This window comes from Peromyscus eremicus, chromosome 3 (genome assembly GCF_949786415.1).
Source record: "Peromyscus eremicus chromosome 3, PerEre_H2_v1, whole genome shotgun sequence".
Lineage (NCBI taxonomy): Eukaryota > Metazoa > Chordata > Mammalia > Rodentia > Cricetidae > Peromyscus > Peromyscus eremicus.
This window is the reverse complement of record NC_081418.1, coordinates 3,836,379-3,857,708: the sequence shown is the minus strand read 5'-3', so window position 1 is coordinate 3,857,708 and position 21,330 is coordinate 3,836,379. Positions and strand designations below refer to the sequence as shown.

Genomic DNA, 21,330 nt, shown 5'->3' with positions numbered 1-21,330 from the left:
TAACTTTTTACTTTGAATTGCTTTTCATTTGTTTTTAATTAAGTTACGCTCTTCTATTTCTCCACTTCATTTTCTATTTATCACAGCCATGGCTAAAAATCTATTCGGAGTTCAATCATGTTTGTTCACTTGGGTCAGAAAAATGAGTCTGAAAATTCTAGGTTTCAATTGCTTGTAAGGCCACATATACAGGTCATAGTGAGTCAAAGTAGTTGAACTTCCCTCTAGTAGATTGAGCTAGGCTATTTTGCATAGCCTTGTTATTACAGAACTCCGGAGAGTGTACCAATACTAGTTACTAGATGTGTGACTATGTCAGGCCAAGCAGAAAATTGAAACAAATAAGCAGATAGTCCAAATATGCAGTTAACATTAAGTCAAAAATTAATCAAATATTTTTCAGAAAAATATTTTCTGAAACATTCATCAATGTATTTTAAATACCTCAAATTATTATATGTATGTTATATATATCACACATATATGAGAGAGAAAGAGTGTGTGTGTGTGTGTGTGTGTGTGCACGCGCGCGCGCACGCTGCCTGAAGTAAGAAATGTCTTCCATCAAAACAGAGAATTTGTCATATATTTTCATTAGAGTATATCTATTTACATGTTTTTTTTTTCAACTGTGTATCATCTCCACTATACTGCCATTGGCACAGGTGTATATTGGCTCTGAAAGTAGTCCTGCTCATGAAACTTACCAAACAGGTACACAAACAGAGGCCATGTGGAACTTTAGATCCATATACTGTGGTTGCTGGGGTGGGGGAGGAGTCATGTATCTTCTTGTAGTATTTTATACATTAAAGTAATACATTTCTAGTCTAAGTTAACTTATCAACTTTTCTAGTGTAGATATAAATAATACAACACACAATTTTGAGATTCCACCCAGTGGTAGAGTGTTTGCCAAGCATGCTCAAGGTTCTGGGTCCAGTCTACACCACATGCACACTCCTTATATTAATATGCTACTCATAATTATAGTGATATCATTAATGTAAGTATCTTAAGAAATCATATTTAAAATTGTTGATTTAGTTAATTTTTAAAAAGCAAGGTTATCAAATGGTCAGCCCTTAAAATATCCATACAAGGAACAGTATACAGACTGAGCTGGTTTTATTTAGGAATGGACACATATGCATGCAGTAACAATAAGTGAAGTAAAGGGCCATGGATTTGAAGGAAACTGGAGAGGGGCATATGAGGGACTTTGATGAGAGGCAAGGAAAGAGAGAAACGTCATAACTAAGTTATAACTCAAAAATAAAATTAACAAAACAAGGTTGTCTTTATAAATCTTCATAAATCCATGCCCAAGAAAATAGTGGCTCACTAATGCTGTTAATGACAGTGGTGGCCATGGGCAGTGGATTCTTTGTAGAGTTCCCACTCTTTATGACCAATCATACATCCATTTAAGCAGTTATAATTACTGGTTACAAAATGACAAAGAGCATCTGTCTTGTCCAGTTGTTTAAGTTAAAAAACACAGCCTGCATTCGTAGACACTAGAGGGATGGACACCTGAGCAGTCAGAGACTCTTCTAGACCAACAGCTCAGGGCAGAAGCTGTAGAGTGGACTCCGCCCTCAGCTAGGAATGGCAGTTGAAACCAGTGCTGTGCATGTAGCCCAGCTGCACTTACACACATTCTCCTGCCAAACAATGCAGCCAAGCACAAAGGAATTCCAGCAATCAATAGCAAAGTATGTTTGCAGAGCTAGGATGCAGCAAAGCCTTGATTATACAGGTTTTGACCACCATAACTTACTTAGTATGTTATAATTTTGTTCTGGGTAAATTCATTTTTAAAAATTATGGGTATACTATATCCAACAGCCAGGAGGAAAAAATGCTCTTCCTAATTATCATTATCATCCAATCAAAATAGTTACCATCTGTTCCAGGCACAGTGTGTGCCATGAACTGGGCTCCTCTACCACATTTACCATCCTCTGCAGTGATGACAAAGCAAATGGCCTCTCATTTACAGTTGAGGAAACCCTTTCAAAGGAAGCTGAGTTACTCCCTAGGGACCACACACCACTGAACCTGGGGCTAAAATGTGGGCAGAGGCAGTTTGGCTGTTAAGCCCAGACTTCTGGAGAATAGTGCCTCTCATAAATTTCACATGTACAATCTGTAGGCAAGCCTTTGAGTCTCAACACTAGGACATGAGGACTCCTACAAGAACATGATGACGTCCTTCTCGATCTAGAACAGTTGCACAGCAAGATGCTCAAGGCTAGAAGGCCATGGTGCCTACCTAGCCATGTGAAATGAGCCCCTGCCACAGCATTAAGAGTCACCAGACCCATGCCTACTGCTGTGAAGAGGGTTCCCAAGCAACATGGGACTGAGAACAAGACCTGAAACAGCAGATAAAGCCCCTCATATTGTGGGGCCAGGCCAGGGAGCGTGGGGCACTTGTTTGCAGCACATAGAACGGCATTTTACGTAAAGTGGGCCCCTTAACATCTCGTCTCCTGTCATCTGCAAGTCAAGCTGATAGACTGAGCTCTATTCTAAATGCCAGGCAGAAGTAAGGCCAGGTTTTCCTGATAGACACCAAATCCATGCCAGTGCCACACTTAGTGGTGTATTAAAAAGTCCTGAAGCTGCTAACTAGAAATGTAACTGTCACTGTTGATAAAGAAAGGGAAAAAAATAGTGCACAAAGAGCAAACTGTAACGCTGAGACAGCTGTGACTTTTGTACAAACGTGGTTTTCTCTCCTCTTTTGTGAAATGATGTCTGCTGGGTACATTCTGGTTTTAGTGGCAGTTACACGATTTGCTTAAGCAGCTAATCCAGAAGACACTGTTTCCTGGGTTGGCTTTGCTGCAAGCTGCCTCCTCTGGCAGAGAAAGAGAAGCCAGCCATAGGACGACATTTAAAATCACCGTGGGGACTGACAGATGTGATTTTCATGCAAAGGTTTTAAAAGTTTTTCACGTGTCACACATCTGCTGCTATAAAACATTATTCGTGTGTAATTCCCGAAAGTGCTGCCTGATATTGTCGGTGTAAGGCTGAGTGTTAAGGGAAAAGTGCATCTACTTCCTGGTTCATGATCAACATTTGTCATGATGCAGGAACTTGGAGAGTGACTTGAGAGGATTTTATCTGAAAATCCTGTCATATGAATGCTGCTTGGCTGAGTCATATTCTAGATTTTCCGAGGGGAAAAAAAAAAAATCTTCTAACTTGAAGTTTTTCTTTAAAGTACACATGTAAAACGTGCACAGTTAGAAATAAACAAAGAATATGCTTAAAAATCTTGCTTTTTAATTGTCTGATACTGAAATGTACTGTGAATGCCTTTTAAAATCCAGAAGATTTTTGATGCTTTCAAATACGCATCCAAGAGCCAAATGTATCCCCCAATGTGTAAATTAAAGTAACTGAAGATGCAGGACAAAGGTGATGCTGTAAAAGGATTTGGTGTCCCAGGTGAACTCTGAACTTTGTGAACACTTTTTGGACCTCTCAGTTACTGTTTCTCAGTAGTCACACGTGTGTGCTGCACAGTTAGTCACTTGGCATGTGAGTCCTGCAGCTCCTTGGTGTGAGATCTTGGGTAGACAATTGTAGCAAAGAAGGAAGGGTTAAGAGAAAGAATACAGAGCAGTGGGAGGGAGAGGGGCTTATTGTGCACACAGTAAGTACTTAGTCTTTACAGTGACCAAGCTGACTTCTTCTTCCCCCAAGACCTGAGGAGTCTGTGTCATTATCTCATTTCTCAGTTCAACAAACCAAGGCACAGATACTTTTACAAGGATGAAATACTAGGACATAATTTGAACCTAGGCACTTTCATTCTAGTGTTAGCATGTAGCACAGGTTTGTTGTAAGTGTCCAAAATATTGTTTTTAATCTTATATTTACTAATAACAGAAAGAAAGAGAGAGAGAGAGAGAGAGAGAGAGAGAGAGAGAGAGAGAGAGAACGTGTGAATTCTTCTTTTGTTAATACTTGGTTTTCCAATAATTTCGTGATTACAATATACCACACAAAGTAAACAGTTCTCTGGAAATTTTGATTTATAAAGAAACATAACTTACTACCATGGCCAGGAAGGCACCACACTGAATGACAATAGCATTTCTTTAGCATTGTTGGAAATTCCATCAGCCAAGTGATACTGATGAGGAAAGACCACAAGAGGGGAAGGTTCCAGTGACAAGCACAGGGAAATTAGAGTGCATAATTACCTAGCATGTATGTCATCTTAAAAAGCTGGGAGTTTGTGGTGAGAATACTAGAAACAGCCTTTGTAAGGCACCATCTTAGCATTCAGCATGCTTTCACATTAATTCTCCAGGTGCCACTCATCACATTTGCATTTTGAGGAACCAAATCTCCGGGTTCTCTGAGGGCATACAGCCAGTAAGGCTGAGCTATGCCACACAGAACAAGATGGGCCCCAATAAAACAGCTGTTTTAGATGTTTTTCAAGTTTTATACTTTACAAAGTATTTTCTTGTATTTATTTAATGACCCTGGAGCAAAAAGCTTTGGAGTTAAGCAAAAGGCACTGCAGAATAGAAAGGATGGCATGTATTTTCTATGGGTAGATACACGAAAGTCAGTGTCTGCATGTGAGAGCACACACTTCCTGTCAGCAGCTGCTTCTGCTTCCTTCCTTCCCTCTTTCCTTCCTGTCTTCTTCTCTTCCTTCTATACTAATGGTTTTTCTTTTTTATCTCCCTGCTTGACCCATGTGGATTTTATGATTTTGTATATCAGTTCTGTTAGCCTGAAGAAAGCAGGGATTCATGCCTTCTGAGAGAGTTGTCTATAATAACTTAGGTATATAAATGGTATTTTCCACAAATAACTTTCATAATTTTAATAGATGCTAACTCAATAGCAAAGGATAAGGAAATATTACTACTCTAGCACCAGTTTTCCTTTGAGAATATTTTTAAGTTTTTTTGAGAATTCCGTACATAGTTATTTAGATCATTTCCACACCTACCTTTCTGCTCCAACTCCTCCTATGTCCTTTCACTCCTCTCAAGTTCAAGACCTCTTCTTTAATTATTATTTTTACATATGTGTCTGTTTGTATATATATAATAACATATGATATCTTCTGGTACTGTGTAAACATGTATTTAGTGATGTAGAACTACTACTGAGTCTATTCTGTGTTGCTCATATGTACATGCATTTAGGGCTGACCACCTGGTACTGGACCTATCAGGGAGTTCATCCCTGGAGAAAGCTGATTTCCCCTTTTAGCAGCCGTTAGCCGCTGTAGCTCTTCCTCCAGGAACGGGACCTTGGGAAATTTTCCCCACCCACGCTGGCATGTCAACAATGATGTCATTGTGCAAGTCTTGTTCAGGCAGCCATATTGTTGAGAGTCCATGGTCTAGAAGACTATCTCTCGGCAGCCATCCTGGTCGGGTTCTTAGGATTTTTCTGCTCCCTTTTCTATGGTTTTCCATGAGCCTTGAGTTTAGGAATTGTGTCAAGTTGTATCATTTGGGGTTGAGCACCACAAGATCACCTGTCAAAGATGAGTATGCATAGCCACATCACTGTTTATTGCTGTTTGCTTCTCTTTAAAGCATTTTTTATTTATTTGGTTTTTTTTTTGTTTGTTTTTTAATGAAATTGAATGAAGCTCTCATTTAGGTACTTTTGGAGAAGATAAACATAGGCAAATACCCTAATAGTGATACAGAGACCCTGTGTGACAGCTGGGCGGGGCAAACTCCTGCAGAGGCAGCGGTATGAAGTACACAGACCCTGATCCTAATCAGGCTGGGGACAGAGGGCAGGAATACCACAGATGGAGAGAGAGAACACATTGTGCTGTGTTCAGCATGCTCCCCCCTACTCTATTTTTTCCATAAGACCATGAGAACCTGACAGTGGCCTTGGGAAGGAAGACAGGGAGGACAGTGGAGACCTGGGGACTGTTGCTCAGACAAGGTGCAGGCAACTTTTCTAATTGCATAGGAGCTGTATGAGAGGTTGCATTTCTGCAGAGAGGACTTAAAGACCTATGGGGTATTGCCATCCCTCCTGCATGGTGAGGGACCCACTCCCCAGAAAGCTGACTGGTGAGGTAACACAGAGCATGATGCTGGCATCTTTCTTCGGATAGTTCTGTTTGCTTCTTGCCAATGCAGTATGATAAGTAGGTTGTTATTCTATTCATGAAACAGCTCTTCTACCTTATAAATTCTCTCCAGGTTGAGTGAATTCTGCAGTTCGCACAGGAGCTACAGATTATCTCTTGCTAACATTCTGTCAAAAAAACTTCAGAGATATTTCTCAGTCTAAGAATCAGTTCTAAAGTTAACACATGAAGTGAAAATTGCATAGAGTCAAAATTGTCCTGAAGTTCCCCAAGATTGTGTGGTATTGGTATAAAAGAATACCACCATGTTGGAAAAGAATTCTTTCAGGAATTAAAGTGGTTTTCAGGCATTTGGTCCTTTTGGTCTTCCATAGCTATAGAAAAGGGATCACATTCAGCTTGGAGGATGCAACATTATCAGAGGCCTGAGAGAACCTGGACAAATTGAGGAGGCAGGAATTGGTGCCATTTTTAAGACAATCTATAATTGAATAAAACAGATGATGGCCACCCAACAAGGCAGACCATAATACCACCCCACCCTACATGAAAACTGTAATTCATCTCTTCATTAGTTTGGAAATGTTTTTCAAAATTTCTTTTGTGTGTCACGGAGCATGATGTCTTTATAGTTGACAGCCCTGTGTGCATGATGTTTGAATACACAGTGATGTCAGTATAGTTGACAGCCCCGTGTGCATAATGATTAAATACATGGGTCATCAGAAAGTTCCACTGAGCTCCCTGACATTGGTCGGGTAAATGAGTAATTTAGATAGGAGACTAAGATCTCCTTCAGTTCAAGGAATATCCACTGCTCCTGTGTTAGCATGGATAAACTTGGCCATTTTTCTGTTCTAAGACTTATTATTTTCTCATTATAGCTACAGATCAAAGCATACTTAAAATTTTTTAAAGTATTTGCATTCAAGTTCTACTTTTGTTTAGCTAGATGGCAATATATATCAGCATTGTTTTATATTAATGATTATAATGGTAGTGAAATGAACACTTCCCTAAATAGTGAGTTGTTACAATAGATTATGGAGAAAAACAAAAATGAACTTGATATACAGAGACATAAGACTGATAAGACTGTCATTTAAAAGGTAGAAAGATAAAAGATACATTTATAGACAAAAACTCTGGGTAAAAACAATACTTTTAAGATTTATTGTTTTATTTTTATTTGTATAAATGTTTTGCCTACATGTAAGTCTGTGTATCACATGCATGCAGAACCCATGAATGCCAGAAGAGGGAGACAGATCTACTAAAACTGGGATTACAGACCTTTGTGAGGGCTGTGTGGATGCTGGGAACCTAATCCTGGTCCTCTGCAAGAGCAGTAAGTGCTCTTAAGTGCGGAGCCAACTCCCCAGCCCCAAGACAAGTAATCTTATACACTATTAGCATGGAGTATGTTAGAGGGGAAAATGTCTTTCCATTTTTAAGAATAAAAAGAACATTGTTAAGTGCTACTTTTTCCTACAGATTAACAGATATTTTCATTTTTAACTAGATGAAATTGTATTAGGGCAGACTGAGCTCTTGGTATAATAAAAGAGGATGAGTTCCCCAAATTTTTTCATCAAATTGCATGTTTAATTTCAACCTAAGGAAAATGAGCTCCAGAACTGCAAGAACACAGTTGTGTTTTGTGGCTAGGACTGAGTAATACCATTTGCTGGGGTAAATGTGCAGTTTAGTGATTTTTTTTCATAAACTTAATCTAGAAGAAACTCATCAGCCTGGCCCATAACCCCAACTATGCCGGAGGCTGAGGCAGGCAGACGGAAAGTCTGAGGGTGTATCTGGGCATCAACGTGGGTTTACAGCCAGTCTGGACAACTTAGTGAGACTGTCTCAAAATAAAAGAGAGGGCAGGGGTGCCACTCAGTGCTAGGGCATTTGCCTTGTATCTGTGACATCCTGTTTTTGTTGTCCACTACCCCAAAAAGAAGAAAACTAAGCTCGCCATTATGAATTTCAAATGCTTATTACGTATCACCTATTGAGTTTATTATGATAATGCAGATGACAGTTCAACTGTCCATCAAACAAACAAATTCCCCCCAGTCTCTTCCTACCTTCCTTTTACAATGAGTGACAGGTGAGATGACAGGAGCGATTGCCCTTCTTGTTCTCTGTAGTATTGTGTAGTTTGACACATTGACTTCATATGTAATCTCCAAGAAGGTCCTCTTGACTTAGTAACTATTAGTAATGATGATGATGGTGGTGGTGATTGCTTAGACATATAGCCTGTACTGGCCTTCAGTTTCTGATCCCCCTGCTTCTGCCTTAAAAATTCTGGAATTATAAGCATATGTCACCATGCCCTGTTAGTAGTTACCATTATTAAGCATTTGGTATGTATTAGGTATTTTACAAAACTCATTTAACCATCATCATAGTACTTCATGACAGATGCTATTATTTCTATTTCACAGAGAAACTAAAACTTCAAAAAACCAAGTCATCAAGCTAGCAGGAGACACTACTGCAATTTGAGGCAGGGATTAAGAAACTTTACTTTCCATATTTCATACTTGACTCCCAGACCCTAGATAATCCAAACATTAAAGTAGCTTAAATTTGCACACTGCCTCATCTTTAAACATGTTCTTGTTGTGAATCAAATCCGCCTCTCATTCGGCCCTATGAAGTGAGTATCACGCATGCAGGTGAGGCACTTGGAGTTTGGGAGCACGAGGGACCTTCTGAGAGAGGGCAGGTACACTATTCCCTGTACATGTCTCCACAGCATACTCTTCAAGTGAAAGCTTAGCCCCCATGCTGTTTTGCATGAAATGATGAAATGGAGGCTCAGCAGGTAAGGGCTCACGAGACTTCTCCCTCTGCCACTCACTTGTGGTCATATTTAAAAAGGGGCCTCACTAAGCCAGATAGCATGAGCTTGATGCCGAGAATGCACACGGTGGACAAGACAACCAACTCCCACAAATTGTCCTCTGATCTCTACATGTATGTTCTGGCATAAGTACCCAACCCCTACAAAATAAAAACAAATGTAAAGCCGGGCAGTTTTTAATGCTTTTAATCCCAGCACTCAGGAGACAAAGGCAGGTGAATATCTGTGAGTTCAAGGCCTGCCTGGACTATAGAGCGAGTTCCAGGACAGCCAAGGCTACACTGGCAAACCCTGTCTTAACAAACAAAAAAATGTAAAACAGAAAAATAATTTTAAATAAATGAGAAAATGACCACTTTATGTCAGAAGAGGCTTCAGAAGTAAAGTAGAGACACCCATGAGAGAGAACGTCAGTGGCAGACATCCCTCTGTCACTCCTCACAGCCTAGGGTCTGCTAATGGATGTAGCACCTGTCAGATGAGAAGGCCACCACTTGAGTGGCAGAGGAACAGATGTCCTAAGCCCTCAGACACCTCTCTGCTGGGTGACGTTCCCACCACTTTGTACCACTAGAACTCGGTGTCCTTTGAAAGTCTGAGATGAGCATCACATGCTTGAGTTTTTGTTCATTATCCCCATCCCCCACAACACACACACACCTTTGGTCTTGTTCATAAACAGTAACTCAAAGTCATAGTCCACATGCAACTCACAGAGTCAAGAGGACAAAGAGCTGGTGTCACGCCAACCTGAAAGAAACTGAAAGGCAGCCTCTGGAAGAGAGACTTCTGGTTTGAAACCGTGACATGTACAGCCAGATCTCCTGGCTCATCTTGCTGCCGTTTCACTCCTCATGTTTCAATATATAGAACATGCAAACATGCCTATATCTTCTACTGAAACATGCTCACTCACTGTTTCTGTTCATATAACTCTTGAGTTCTTAAAATATTATTAAATGTATCAAAATAATATTCTGTGACTACACACTTGTACTTTCAGAATATCTGCAGATAATTTACAGAATGGTTGAAATTTCCAGTTTCATAATAAAAACTGAAAACAAATGAGACTCACCTTGCCAAAATATTATCAGATATCGCCTGCCTGCATATCTGTGGATAATTTGTTTGAAAAGTAAATACACACTTGTCTCGGAACCATGGGAATCAATGATCTTGAATTTTGGCACTATGCAGAGCTGGACTGATTTCCTGCATCAACTGGGAGATATGCCAAAAATAAAAATTACCCATTTAGAGGAAGAGGTGAGCTAAAGGCACGCGGCCACTGAGCCACGGGTCTAGATGGTGACTAGAGTAGACGAATATTAGTCCCTCTTTCTCCCTTTACTTTCTCATTTCAAACAATTGAGGCATCCACGAAGCAAGTTTAAATCTGAACAGGAACTAAAAGTGGGGCTAGCCTTCTGAACCCCTTTTCATCTTTCTAAGAGCTGTGGGATGGAAATCCCAATGCAGGGGTGCACATTTGTAGTTTGAAAAAGAACAAACACATTACTTGGGAGCAGCTCTCCGTTCATTTATCCCCAGTTCGCAACGCTTTGATCTCCGGGAAGTGCACCTGGAGTGCTAATTGTATAAACCGCTGCAGTGACTCTTGGTCCCAGCAAACAGTCTGTTAGAAACAACAGTGATGCAGCAGCCCCACCATCCTGTTTTTGATGTTCCTGTCCATGTCTGTTGCCACCACCGCCACCCCGCATTTTCTCAGGGTCTCTACCTTTTGGAAATACACCTTCTTGCCCACACCTAGATCTTGTGGTCACATATAGGTGGCAAAGTGACTGAATTACTCTACATAGATTCTAGGTACCCAGGAAACAGAGCATTTTCTCTTCAAAACTTAACCAAAGTATTTTTTTAACTTTTGTTTCTAGTCCCTCCTATATCACACTATCCCTTCCACAGCATAAAAGGAAGAGTTATATGTTTGATTTCTCCCTGGTCTGTGTAGTTAGAAACACTTGGTGATCAAGAAAAGATTGTATGTGTACACACACACACACACACACACACACACACACAATGAATATTGGACCTGAAAACCTGGAAAGTCTGGATTTTATATGGAACTGTAATTATCTTCCTGTCCTTGGCCTTCAGAATCCATAGTCTTGACCGTCTCCACTCACCAGCATCCTTTCCCCAGCTTCTTCCTGGATAATTTCAGGTGGTGATGATGTTGCCTTCACGATTTCCCAGTTCTCTGGGCCACTTCAATGGCTCTCCTTGGAGTCGGTGTTGATGACTACCCTTATAAATGGCTGTATATTTTTTAGAGTTCAGTTTACTTAAGCTAAACTATTACTTTAAACTTTAATGACTTGAAGAATTTACTGAGGAATTTCAGTCCATTTCAACATAAAGTATATTCATTCACTTTTTAAATTTTTTGTGGCCAATTGTAAAGTAACAAACACAAATTCATTTCACCCGAGATTGTTTGTATTTTAAAACTGAGAATCTCACATCTAGGAAAACTCCTTAAGTCCTAAATGAATGATGGTTAGTCTTCCGATAAAGACTTAACCGTTTAGTCAGGCTGGCAGGCAACCATAGGAAAGGCTTCGTTAGTTTTGTTTCTCATGCATAAGATCTTGCCATTGCACGGTCATTAGTTTCATTTTAGATCAACTCCATTCTGCCTCCTAGTTTTTAACTTAGTGCTTTCAATGTAGAAACAAAAGGTTCAACACACCTTTAATAATGACCACCTCCTGCACTCAGCAATAACATTTGGATGTTTTTGAGAGTGAGACGGTCTGGGGAGGAAACATTTTTAATACATGCCTTCTGCCTCTAATTTTTTTTAATAGAAAATAGATTCTTCTCTCATCCATTACATCCTGATCACACTTTCCCCTCCCTCTGCTCCTCCCAGCTGCCCCCACCTCCACCTCACCTCTGTCCCAATCCACTTGCCCTCTGTCTCCCTTCAGAAAAATAGCAGGCCTCCAAGAAACTACAGCCAAACACAACAAAACAAAGCAGACAGTGGTTTCCAACCTTCCTGATGCTGAGACCTTTTAATACGGCTCCTCACGTGTGATAACCCCCAACCATAGAATGATTTTGTTGCTACTTCATAACTGTAATTTTGCTACTGTTATGAATCACAAATATCAGATATGCAAGACATCTGATTTGCAACCCCCAAAGGGGGTCACAACCCAAATGTTGAGAACCGCTGCAATAAGACAAGGCCAAAGCCCTCACACCAAGGCTGGACAAGGCAACAGGAGGAACAATCCTAAGAGTAGGCAAAAGAGTTAAAGAGATGCATGCTCCCACTGTTAGGAGTCCCACAAAAACACTAAACAACAGCCACAACATCTAAGCAGAGGACCTGGTGCAGACCCTTGTGGCACCACCTCCTGGCTAGGTTTGGGAGACTTCTAATTACTGCTTCTATTTTACTAGGGGTTATAGTTCTATTTAAATTGTTTATCTGATCTTTAACTTTGGTAAGTGGTACCTATTGAGAAAATTATTCATTTCAGTTCTAAATTTTTAAATTGTATCCATATATCTTAAAGGTCTTAAAAGCTTCATGACATGATTGACATGTCACATGGCCATATCTGCTAAGAGAAACACCAGGTTTTTTCAACTTTGTTTACTTAGTGAAAATAATAGCTTACTGATGAATCTCCCTGATGCATAGAATACACTCTAATGAAATAACCTAATGTTATGGAGAGAAGAGAATTCATTTACATGAAAATATAGCTCAGCCTGGCTGGATAGACACAACCATGATTTTAGTGCTAATACATGGATATCTTTCTTAGCAATGATTCTATCTCCCATGTGGACGACATAGTTCTAAAACAGCCCCCTTTATGAACAGGGAGAGAAGAAAGTAACATATGAATGACTCAAGGTTCCCATGTACACTCACAAAACACACTCACATTCCCCAGGTACTGTAGGAAATAATGAGCAGACATTTATAAGAATAACATTATCACTTAAGTGTAGAATTGGGAAGAAATCATTCAAAAGGCAGTATTCAATTATTTTGGTAAAAAGTTCAAAGTAACATAGATTAATTTTTCTATTCATCCAAAGCTCATATTTTGATATAACATATCTGAAACATTAAGCTTTAATCTTGTACTTTTAAATTTTAGCTTTTTAAAGCACTATAAGACAGAGTTTTCTTACATATCAGCCCTATTTCATCAATTGTTTTCCTGTTTTCAGTCTACATCCCTGAATGATCATTATCCCTGCCTGCAAACTCTAACATAGTGTTTAGCAAAGAGATTTTAAAAATCAATATTTGATGAATCTTACTAGCTGGCATTTTGAAAGTACTTATATCTGGGCACTGCTCTGCAGTAGTTTGTTCATTTTTAACCTATTTAATATGCACAGCAATGCTAAAATTTCATATTATTTCGATGCCAGATTTACATATGAAAATTCTGAAGCACAAAAAGTATAAATGATGTCATATACCACAAATGTGACAGAGTTGGGAAGTGAATGTGAGCAGCCTGACTGCAAAGACCAAACTCTCTTTTTGTTGTTTTTCAGGTTTATTTTATGTCTTTGTGTGTGTGTTTGAATGTGTATGCACACACCCTATGTGTAAATATCTGGGGAAGCAGAAGATGGTGTCAGATCCTCTGGAGCATGAGTTACAAATGGTTGTGAGCCATTTGTACTGGGTCCTCTATAAAGCAGCAAGTGCTCTTAACCAGTGACCCATCTCTCCAGCCCCAACAAAGCTTTTAATTATGATACTGTCCTGCCTTCTCAGAAGAGGACTGACCCCTTGAAGGCCCTTCTGATGCTATTGTTCTCCTTTAGCTTTCAAAGCATTAAGTAATATTTATCCATTTTGAAATAGTTTTTATTCTTTTTATCTAAACTTAATGGCCATGAAAACACCACAAGTCTCCTTGGGGCTTACATAAAAATGAATAATGTGTAGACAAAGAGATGCAGTGTTTGTGTTTGCTACCAGTAGAGTGGCATCTTGGTACTCACGTGGAAAGAAGTAATGTCACAGAATTAGGGGACTCAAAAGAGGAGTCACAGAAAGCCATGGGAATTCTAAGATTCCAGGAAATTCATAATTCCCAAGTACATTCAGAGGTCCTCAAAGGGACACAATTACAGAGAAGCTTTGAAGCAGAAGCCAGACGAGCCTCTGTGGGCTGCAGGAAGAATGAATGTCTCCTTAGAGCTCCCAGGTCTCATCCCTAATGTGGTGCTCAATCATGGGAGCATATGTCTATTATGACACGGAGCAGCTCTCCTAATTAGAAACTCTTCTGAGCTAAATATTTTACCACTAAAATGTGATGATTTCTTTCCCCCATAGCATTTACATGTCTGGAAAGTTTCTCAGCCCTAAAGGATTTCATGGGTTTTTACCCAAATGAATGATAATTGTATCCCATAAACCAGCCCTACCTTTCACATCCAGTTCAATTGTCACAATATGTATGTGATGGAGGAGTGAAACTGGAAAACATAAGCATCTATCAGCTTTCATAGCATCTGACTCTGTCTAAGTGTTTACTCAACAGATGTTTTCTGGGCACTGGCTACCACATGCCTTGAGTAAGTTATCATTGCCACTACCTCAGCCATAATGAAAGTTTTTATGTGTCTACAAATGCCCCTTGAAAGTCACTATTCCCTCTTCCATGTTGACTCAAAGATCCAGTTCTCAATTGTCCACTAAAGTAAAGATGATACAATTAATGTCTGTTGAAGTAAAAATGATTCTAGTAAGGATAAAATTAGGCATATGTGATAAACAGTAACCTAGGAAAACAGAAATAGAACAGGTAGGCTATGAAAATGTTGATGCTTCAGTTCATTTCGAAGATATGTCTTGTTTTTTGTTTTGTGTTTTTTAAGTCTCTGGAATATATTTGAAAACAGTTAACATCCTCATCATATAGTTATTTAACAAATTACAGGTTTTTTTGTTTGTTTGTTTGTTTGTTTGTTTGTTTTTACTTTTTTGGGGGCTTGCCACCCAGCTCCCAAACAAATACACCGAGACTTATCCTTACTTATGAATGCCCAGCCTTAGCTTGGCTTGTTCCTAGCCAGCTTTTCTAATTTAAATTATCCCATTTCTCTTTAACTATGTTTTGCCTCTGGGCTTTTAACCTTATTTTATTCTATATGTGTTTCTTCCCTTCTTACTCTGAGGTTGGTCGTGTGGCTGAGTGGCTGGCCCCTGGCGTCCTCCTCTCCTTCTCCTTTTCTTGCTCCACCTCTTCTTTTTCTCTTCTCTTATTTATTCTCTCTGCCTGCCAGCACTGCCTATTTCTCTCTCCTGCCTAGCCATTAACCATTCAGCTCTTTATTAGACCAATCAGGTGTTTTAGACAAGCAAAGCAACACAGCTTCACAGAGTTAAACAAATGCAACATAAAAGAATGTAACACATCTTTAACCAATATTCCATAACAATAGTTAAATGCCTTTTGGTGTGTTACATGTGCAGTATACAACGATAAAGATCACATAGGCCCTTACATAAGAGTTTACAATGTAGGAAAGGACAGAAGCATGACAACCCATCACCAAAGCTTCATAATACAGTTGGTAGAACCATGAAACTCACTGTTGTAAAATTACCACTTAGGATCATGTAATGCTGCTTCACAGAAACCTCTTCACCAAAGACTTGGAGAGAAATGCCCAGAAGACTTGATCACAGGAAGTCTTAAGGATATAATCCACGTCCTTCTGATCATGGGTTTATCTTAAATATTCTAAAGGGAGTAGCTGTGTCCTCTTTCGTTAAGTAAGCAGTTTGAAAGCTCAGAGCTAATTTACAATGCAATTCTAGTAAACAAGTAGACCCTGTGCTGTCCGTTTTGTCTGTTTATCTCACACCTCGATTCAAATAATTTTACCATGATTTTATTTACTTATTGTTCTTTAGAAATTCCTCAGATCTTTTCACTGAGGATGTAATAAAAGGATCTGTTTGAACTTAATTAAATGTCCCCAGAAAAAAGCATAATGCTAACTAGAAATGCTTCTGTGACAGGCTTAGGAAGGGGCTGGGGACATAGGAAAGGCATTATAATGCCACTGACAGCATCATCATTAATATTAGCTGCAATAAATAACGATTCCAAAAACAGAAGACAGCACTTTATAGTTGTAAGGTTCTTCCCAACTGTCTACTCTTTACAAACACCTTTCTTATCCTCACAGCAGCCCCATGAAGTAGATGTTAATGTCCCCATTGTATAGATAATGATAGTGTTAAATCAGCTTGCTTTTTTATAACAAAATGTCTAAGACTTGCAAGAGAAAGTTGTTTTTTCCCCCCTGAGATTCAGAATCTGCCTTCTACAACCAAATGTCCCTATTGTGCCAAGCCTGTGACAACATGGTATATCACAATGAGAGAGGCAGAGGAAACCAGTTCTCCTCATGGCCAGGAACTAAGAGAGGGAAACCAATGTTCCCACTTCCTTGTGAGGGCATGCCCCAATGACCTAGAGCCTCTCATTCCCTACCTCTTAAAGGTTTCCACCACTCCCTAACAGCACCAAGCTGAGGACATCCAAGCTTTTGACGCACAAGCCTTCAGGGGCATTTAAGGTTCAATCAGTAGGAAAGATACAGATGATTATAGAAGGTTTAGAAGTTGTCCCAAGATGCCACATTGATGGTTTGATCAAGCATCACACTGTGGATGTATTGAATGTCACTTGAAAAAAAACAGCTCTGAAAGGGGTATTGCCATTAGACTTGCCCCAAGTGTCAAAAGCAAAAGGCATCATGATAAAAGAGCCAAAGATAAAAGCTACAACGTCCTGTAAAGACAACTTGAGAGATTTTGCTAACAAAGTTACCTGAGAATGGAAAGGAGAAAGAGCCTCCAACTCCAGCCTTCCCAATGCACATCTGAGTTTACAGAGTAAAGAGGTTGAAAAGCTGCATGCCTCCTTCATGCACAGAGCATTACTTCCAATAGAAAGGAATTTTTCCCAACAGTTGTTTTGAACCCCGTAGAGTAGGGAGTAAGAATCATTAGGAAAGAACATTGTTAGAACCATGCTATTTTCTTTAAATAGAATAAGGCCATAGGAGCAAGATTCCAGGGTTTTTTAAGGTCCCCTACAAATAATGGTAATGATGGAAGTGACTAAAATATTGACAGGGTAGTTAAGGTGATGTGAATGATAATAATAGCTGCTAGAAATTATTCAGCATGTCAATGCTAAAAACTGATGTGCTAATATTAGCTGTTACATTTAATCTCAGCCACTCAAGTAGACAATATTGTGCCCATTTTAGAGAATAGTTAACCAAGACTCAGGTTTAACAAGTTACCAAAGGTTACTCAGCTACTCAGGAGCTGGAATTTGACCACAGGTCTGATCAATACTGAGAGTGTGTGGCAGAGAATGTCCACCATGTTTCCCACAAAGAAATCATTAGGTGCAATGCAGTCATCATTCTTGTCAACTACCTTTCTGTCTCTCCAGATAGCTGATTTATAACGGAAGAGTGGTTGAGATTTTATTTTATCTCCTCTCTTTTCTGATGTGTAGCTCTAGGGAGTATAATGAATGGAGTGTGTGTGTGTGTGTGTGTGTGTGTGTGTGTGTGTGTGTGTGTGAGAGAGAGAGAGAGAGAGAGAGAGAGAGAGAGAGAGAGAGAGAGAGAGAGAGAGAGAGAATGCATGCACAGGCATGTAACTAAACGTACTTGCCAATTTGAAATCACATATTGGAAAGAGACAGCATGTAGATAAGAGACCCAATGCGGAAACAGACGTGATGATTAGACCCGGGAATTTCACCATCCTGGGCATGGGGTCTACTAGAACACGTCCGTTGACCTGTCTGTGTCCCTATGTCAGCGTCTGTGTAACTGCGTGTAGCGAGCTGTCAGCCCTCTGCCAGCCCTTCTCACCTTCGTGCTTTCAGAGCATTCAAGAAACAGAGATCACTGCGCATGCCAGCCCTCTCCTGGGGCGTCTATGTCCTGGAGATGAGGTGGCATGGCCACCACTAGCAGGCAAGGCTGCTGCCAGCTCTCTGACCCTCAAACAGCCTGGTATACAGGAACGCATGTTTTCCTGGTACCTAAGTCCTGGGCTTAGCCGGGCTACAGTTTCTTCCTGTCACTCCAGGTCTGTCTATTAGTTTGCCATCTCAGCATGCAGGGGATTTCAGGAGTAAACATCCACACGGGCATCCTGTCACTTTTATGAGAATTTTCCTCCTGAATCCTGGTCTTTCAGTCCAGGTCTAACTGCTCAAAGTGTGCTCTGTGGGTCAGTGAGATGCCTCAGCAGGAAAAGGCACTTACCTGCAAATCTTACAACCTGCGTGATCCCCAGGACCTTACAATGGAAGGAGGGAACCAACCCCCACCACGTCTGCAAGTTGTTCTCTTGTCATGCACATGTGCATTCTTACACACACACACACACACACACACACACACACACACACACACACACGTGCATGAGTTACTCTTAGTTTCTGCTATTTTGTCCGTGAATTCACCTCTTCTTTATCCTGTTGCTACTGAGACTTTATAAAGCTTAGATGACACAGTTTTTTGGAGCTATTCAGTTTCTTTCATGTGTTGACCATTTATTTTAATACATCAAACTCTTCTCATATGAATACAATAGGCCAGAAAGCACACACCGTCTGCTTCCTTTGGCTATCCCATGCATATGGTAAATACAACAGCATTTGATAAGAGTCATTGAATTCTCTGAAATATCATAGAATTGTATATTGTGCACAGGCCAGTCCCCTCAGAAACCTGATGCATGCTAGGTAAGACATTTGACTGTAATCAGATAAGGTGTCCCTTAATCACTCGCTCTCCCTAGGACCATGCATATGTTCTCCTAAATGACTTTGTCCCACTGTTACCCTAATTTGAAATTTTCTTTTTTCAGCCACATAAATAGAAGAACACAGTTTGAAAACCCTGTCCTGGAAGCAAAAAGGAAGCTACAACAGCATAACATGCCCCACACAGAACTTGGAACAAAGCCCCTGCAGGCCCCAGGTTTCCGAGGTATGGTATCTGGCATCATGCAGGGATGCAAGGGAAGTGTTGTACCAGAGACAGTTTGCTCTTCCAGACAGATATGCCAGTAGGAAGGCCTGCCTGAGAAAAATACCTGGTCTGACCTCTCTAGACTCTCCCAGTAGCTCTATCATTATTTTTAAACTAATGCATTTAGCTACCACAAACTATGCTGAGGCCACTGGGCAGTACCTTATAGGAACTTTACGTTGCCAGGTGGGACATTGATAGTGGGACAATAAACTGCAAAGAGTCTCCAAAAAATCAAGCACGGGAGTGAGGCTTGTTTTCCTTTGTGACAGTAGGCCACTCATCGGCGACATTACCTAGGCCCAAATCCATCTTCCCCCGTACTGACCCGGAGAGGTCCCGCAGTGTGAATGACTTGTCTTACTATCTGCTGGACCACAGAGGGACTCCCTGGCCACTCGGTATGTCTCAGGGCTGCTTGTGAACCTGACTACTGCTGGGAGCCACCTAGTGGGATGAGTGGCTGCACACTTTCACCTCTTTTGCGCTTCTACTAAATTAAAAAAAGAATGCACACAAGAGAGGCTTTGGTGTCCAGAGCCAACATTTGCCTGGAAGTGAGGTTCACGTCACATGCCTACAGCACTCTGCAATGAATGTAAAGGTCTCATGTGGAGCTAAGCTCCACCTATAAGCCCTGCTTTGATGAACATAGCAGAGAAGATTCTATGTGGGGGTTCTATAAATTGAATTTTAAAGAAAAGTTTAATAAAGATAATATGCGGAAGGTAAATGGACTGATAAATTAAAACTCCATCATAATGACTTATTGTTCATCCTAGGAAGCAAAAAAGAAAATGTAACAATAGAGTATCATGCAAAGTATGTGGCTGATTTCCCACTTACAGTTTGGCTACTGTGCATATCAGATCATACCACCTTCAAAAAGGATATGAGATGCTTATTCACAAAGCTGAGGGTGGTGGTACATGTAATCCTAGCACATGGGAGACTGAGGCAGGAGGACCAAGAGTCCAAGGCCACCTGGATTACAGAGCAAGACCTGTCCTAACAAAGTAATTAGAATAAAATATTTAAAGCCTCATGGTCTACCAACTGAGCTAGCCAAGCCAAGTAAAATACTTCTCACAGATGAAATTTAAGAAATAATTAATTCTACTTCATATGACGATAATTTTAAAGCATTAAATGTGCTTAGAACCATATTTATTAGAACTCATAGTTGGAAAAGTCCATCATACAACAAAATGAGTGGCCAAACTCGGGTTCAAATACTATTTAGATTATTTGGGCATACGATTTGAATATGTCAACATATTACAAAATGTGTCACCTTTACATTCATAACCATCTAGAAATGTTGGCTTGCTGTTTGCTCACTGGCCAGTGGAGATGTATCTGATTGAATTTATAACATCTCACAGCATAGAAGTATAAACAAATATTAACTCAGTCCCACATCCAGGTATGCTCTATAAGCAGTTTTGACCTTTAAGTATACACCCAAAGTGTGCTGCTTCTCTACTGGTGTGATCTGCACCTGTTTAATGTCCTTAAACCAGTCTATTTGATTTTCTACCCCATGCAATCAAGGTTCTGTGCAGGAGCAGCTACTCACACACCCCTCCTCCCTGAGAACTCTCATGGCTGGAGAGTTATAAGTCAGCTGTTATTTGAAGCTTTCTTGCCAGTTGGCATTGCCCTTTTTAACCTCAAGGGCTGATTTCAAGAAAGCACATACTGATAAGTCGCTCTACAACCATACAGCCTGTCATGATTCCCTGGATGCTTGGGACGGCTCTGTATTTGTAGGATGCTCTAATTGTCTGGCTCTTCTCACCAAGTGGCCACAAGCTTGCATCTACCATGTCAGTCTCCCACATTCTCAGGGATTGCTGCTTAGCGGTTGGTGCTGTCTGGTAACTTGTCTTAAAAATGTCTTTTCCTTTTTAACTTGTATTGGCCAACATAGAAAAGCCGCTCTTCACCCGGGATGCATCCCAGTTGAAGGGAACGTTCCTCAGCACCACCCTCAAGAAGAGCAACATGGGCTTTGGATTCACCATCATTGGTGGAGATGAGCCGGATGAGTTTCTCCAGGTGAAAAGTGTGATCCCAGATGGGCCTGCCGCACAGGACGGAAAAATGGAGACCGGTAAGCTCCCTGGAGCCAGGAATTGGCACTGTAGTGACTCCTCTGTAAACAGAACGTGGAGATTTCCTCCGTGGTTTTAATTCCAAAGTCAAAGATCACTTTGATTTAGAAAAATGACAAGTC

At 40.4% G+C, this 21,330-nt stretch overlaps 1 protein-coding gene across 1 annotated transcript in view; it reads left to right on the top strand.

The window, feature by feature from the left end:
- Window positions 1–21,330, top strand: part of Magi2 (membrane associated guanylate kinase, WW and PDZ domain containing 2) — a 609,708-nt gene that overhangs the window by 259,859 nt on the left and 328,519 nt on the right. The window contains exons 6-7 of the mRNA XM_059256447.1: window positions 18,928–19,049; window positions 21,025–21,207. Of these exons, the coding sequence (XP_059112430.1) occupies window positions 18,928–19,049; window positions 21,025–21,207 (305 nt within the window). The remainder of the gene's footprint in view (window positions 1–18,927; window positions 19,050–21,024; window positions 21,208–21,330) is intronic.